The sequence below is a fragment of the Onychostoma macrolepis genome, chromosome 05 (genome assembly GCF_012432095.1).
Source record: "Onychostoma macrolepis isolate SWU-2019 chromosome 05, ASM1243209v1, whole genome shotgun sequence".
Classification (NCBI taxonomy): domain Eukaryota; kingdom Metazoa; phylum Chordata; class Actinopteri; order Cypriniformes; family Cyprinidae; genus Onychostoma; species Onychostoma macrolepis.
In genome coordinates, this window is record NC_081159.1 from 30,410,273 (window position 1) to 30,414,910 (window position 4,638).

The window sequence follows — 4,638 nt, forward strand, 5'->3', positions numbered from 1 at the left end:
TCAGGGTTCTCAAGTTTTATCAAAATCTTGGAGTGAGATCACATGCAGTTAGGGGAGGAGCCCTAATGGAGCCCCGCCCCCCAATTTTACCCATTGTTCATAATTAACCAGCACAAATTAAAATTATAACAATTGGTAAATCTGATAAATGACAGAGCAATTCATCACATCAAATATACTCTTTAATGTTATATTTCAAAATTACAAATATACAAAAATTACTAAAATATAACTAATTGCTCAAGTACACACTCCAGCTTATGAAATGTGTTTTGTGTTGTAAGTGTTTGTTGCACATTTTGATGCCTTGATAACAGGGGTAGGGGGCTCCCACTTGAAGCACTGTCTCGATGCCAGACATTTTCACTGTCATAATGGATGACAGTGTTCCGTCCAGAGCAAACCTGTTTCTAGTTTTGGTTTTGTTCAAACCTATCTCCAAACCTATCTCCATCACGCGATGTTGTTGGTTACCTAGTAACGAACGAATGTTGCCTATACGCGCTGGCAGCAGGAAACTTCACTTTGTGTGCCTGCGCCTCGTACACAACGTTACATATAAAGCTTGCAGGACAGCTTGGTTGGCATTGCCTTCTCAGCGTGAGAAATACACGGTGTGGCGTACAGCGTGTGAACTGGTTGAACTGCGTGTGTCTCACGGCCAATGCGTGAGACTTGAGAGGCTATAAATAATCTTTCTTAAAGATAAAAAATATGTAATTTTAACTGACATTATAATTGATGAAATACGATTAAATGAACGACAAATCAGCAGAAGCTCTTGTGAGAAAATATTATTTTGATAATTAACTTTTCAGCCCCTGCATTCATGAAAAAATTGTCCCATTTTTTCTTCAGCTTACTTATTTATTTGAGATAAGATCTCTATTTTGTTTATAACAAAATATTTACTGCATTTGAAGTTGTCTTTGAAAATAAAATAAAAATCAAACTGACTCGGCCCTTTAAATTTAAACGTAGCCGTAAAGCGCGAAAAAGGCGCTCGAAAGCAAAAGGTCAGAGCATTGTCAGCTGGAGGAGGACGAATACTGCAAACAATCAAGGTAAGATCGATACATTTATATTTTCTTAGCGATTGCTTCGTTATATCTATGTTGTGTGAGTTAATGGAATAACTTCTAATTTCGAAGTAACATTATTTTGGCAGTTTAACTCTTAAGATAGATCTATTATGGTTATCGAATGCGAAATGAACAAGTATCGATTGAACGGCCCGCCAATATTTGCTCATGTTGCTCCGATCTTGCCAACCTTCAGTCAGTTCTGCACGGTGAAAGTATTTAACTCTTATTTTGGCACAACAATGAAAAATGTATATATAATAGCCTATAGTGTAATTTTTCATTCATGTTTATACTTTGGGCATACAGTAATACTGCAGTAACTGCACTAGTTTTATTACTTTGTGACAGCATTTTTCGTTAACTAGCAATAATGCACAAATTACTACATGCTTTTTCTTACAAGCTTTTATGAGATGATTACAAAGTAACAATAGCCTAATAGATATTATTGAGCAAGTTGGTTCAGGTATTATTACTCTATGTATTTCACATTTTTAGTATAGTAATTTTAAAATTAGTTTGCCTGCTTTTTTTTTCTTTTTCATTTAATGTTTTGAGTCAGGATGTCTTTCACCTTAATAACACATGTCAATGTGATTTGCTACAGAAAACTGCTGGTGGGAATAAAATAGCCTACGGTTTAGAGTTCACTGTCCCCATTAAGGTAAGCTGCTGATACATTTCATGTGGTACAAAATAAAAAAGTATCAAGGAAAAAGTTTGTTTGTTTGTTTTTTCAGCGCACCTGGTTACTGTACTTCATGTAATTGTAGGTGTAATTACTGTGTCATGGAGAGAGAAAAGTGGAATATCACTCGCAGCAATTTAAGGAAAAGGGCTGTTAAAAGAGTCACCCAGTTTATGAAATCTTTGAATGATGAGGATATGGATTGTACTAATGAAGAGCATAGTGTTGAAAATGAAGTAGTTACTTCAAGCTTTGTTTTGCCACCAATCTGTAGATCAGAAAGTGATGGGGAAAGTGAATCAGCAAGTGACGAGGATAGCCTTGATATTACTAAAGATTTAGCGGGATGTTTGAGAGACTGGGCAACACATTTTCGCATTTCATTGATTGCTTTGTCTGCCCTTTTGTCGATACTGAAAGTCCATCACCCATCTTTGCCAAAAGATGCAAGAACATTACTCAAAACACAGACTCAACATAGTGTTGTTTCCTTGGCGAGTGGATCATTCCATTACTTTGGTATACAGAAAATGTTCAGCCACATATTTCAGAAGCTTACATCAGTTGTCCGGAATCATCACAGCTTCAAATTGCAATTAAACATGGATGGTCTTCCAATTTTTAAAAGTTCAGGTGTACAGTTCTGGCCAATTTTAGGAATGCTCCAGGCTTACAGTAGAAAACCTGTGCTGATTGCTCTTTACTGTGGGAAATCGAAGCCTCAGTCCTTGTCAGAATATCTGAAGGATCTGGTCTGTGAGTTGAAATCCTTGAGCACTGGTTTTGTTGTTAATGGAAAGACCTTCTTCTTGACTGTGTGCTCGGTAATCTGTGATGCTCCTGCGAGGGCTTTTATTAAGGGTATTAAGTCACACAATGGATACAGTGGCTGTGATAAATGTGTACAGTCTGGCATTTACATTAATAATCGCATGACATTCCCAGAACTTAATTCTAGGGTAAGAACCGATGTTTCTTTTTCAAATGCAGAGGATGAAGACCACCATGTACAACATTCCCCATTTTGTGAAACATCTGTTCCCATGGTTAGTGGATTTCCACATGACTATATGCATTTAGTGTGCTTAGGCGTGGTGCGTCGTCTGCTTGATTTGTGGATGGGAACTCGCGGCAAGTTGAGTTACCGTATTTCATCCAGGCAAGTGTCTATCATTTCTGGCAAACTGCTTGCTCTCAAGAGTTACATACCCTCTGAATTTGCTAGAAGACCAAGGGCACTTGATGAAAGGTTACGATGGAAAGCAACAGAACTTAGGCAGTTCTTACTTTACACTGGTCCAGTAGTTTTGAGGGATGTGCTGACTACTGAGGTTTACCAAAATTTTATGTTGTTGTCTGTGGGCATATATATCTTGGCAAGTCCAACATATTGTTTGCTGTTAAATGACTTTGCAAACACACTACTTAGATCATTTGTTAAGCATTTTGGGGAACTCTATGGTCATTGTTTTTTAGTGTACAACATACATGGTCTGACTCATCTCAGTGATGATGTGAAGGTGCATGGCCACTTAGATTTAATTTCAGGGTTTCCTTTTGAAAACTACTTAAAAAAAATTAAAGGAATGGTTAGAAAACCTAGCTCACCACTGCAGCAAGTTATACGCAGAATTTCAGAACTTGATTCAACAAGTTTAAATGATGAGGAAACCCGGAAAGCTCACAAAAAAATGAAAATGCTGCACTCAGATGGACCTGTTCCAGAAGGATTCACAGGAGCGGTCTCCCAATTTAAGGAACTGTCGATAGATGAGGTTGTCATCAACACATCAGAGAGGGACAGATGTATAAAGATGAACAATAAGATACTATTGGTTCAGAATATAATTGTCTTTGAAGGTGAGGAATATATTGTCTGCAAAGAATATAGACACATTGCAAAGTTCTTTGATTATCCCATTGAGTCCACAGATTTGGGAATTTGTTTTGTGTCAGATCTGTCACCAAAGCTGATGTGCTTAACATTAGATACCAATATGCAGAAGTGCGTCCGGTTGCCTTTGGAGGTTGGATTTGTTGTCATTCCACTTCTTCATGCAGACCCATCCTAAATGTCATTCATAGCGTGGTGTTTTGGTAGTCTTTAAATCTGAATTTTAGATAGTCCAATCTTTTTCAAATTGAATTAATTTATGTGCAGATTGGCATTTAGACAGCAGTGACAGAGTCCAGCCTGCCTTGGGTTATTTCAGTAGGTGTGTATACCATATTTATACTTCTAATAACTTGGTTCTGAAACATGTGTTAATAAGGACATTTATGTGCACTTAAACCATCATTCACCCTTTAAAGCCCTTATTATGATTATCATAAAAAAATGACTTCTAATTATGTTCATTTGTTTAAATTAAAAAAGTGCAAAAGTTATAAGTGCATACTCTTAATGTTAGTTACTTTATGCCTCTTTCTGTTCTAGGTCATGTTTTACATTGTAGAGTTTCTAGAAACCCAAGAAGTTGAAGTGGTACCAGCACTTTGGGTTGAAAAGGAAATATGTCAATGGCCAGCTCAATACAGACGTGATGAATTAGTAAAGGCCATACGAAGTGAGGAGCAACCTGGACACACGTGGACGCATATTGTGTTCGAATTTTATATAAAGCTGGTATGCATATCACATATTATTATTTACCAATAGGCTTCACTAGTTTGAAAAAAAATCTAATGATATTTCTTTACAGCAACCTACAAAGCTGCTCGTCTAAAACTTCCTCAAGCGGAAACACAAACTGACCTTCAAACAGCAGAGGAAGAAGATGTGGATGACATTCCAAAGAAAAAGCGAAAAAGGCTGTAAGTATTAAACTGCCATTCTACTACTATTGCTGTAGGCATAAAAATGGT

The 4,638-nt window shown here is 37.0% G+C and overlaps 1 protein-coding gene across 1 annotated transcript; it reads left to right on the plus strand.

Annotated features, from left to right (window-relative positions):
- Positions 1 to 1,814: 1,814 nt before the first annotated feature.
- LOC131540562 (uncharacterized) lies at positions 1,815 to 4,359 on the plus strand. The gene is made up of 2 exons (XM_058775576.1): positions 1,815 to 3,989; positions 4,211 to 4,359. The coding sequence occupies exon 1, from the start codon at positions 1,875 to 1,877 to the stop codon at positions 3,843 to 3,845; it is 1,971 nt and encodes a 656-aa protein (XP_058631559.1). The 5' UTR covers positions 1,815 to 1,874; the 3' UTR covers positions 3,846 to 3,989; positions 4,211 to 4,359.
- The last annotated feature ends 279 nt before the right edge of the window (positions 4,360 to 4,638 follow it).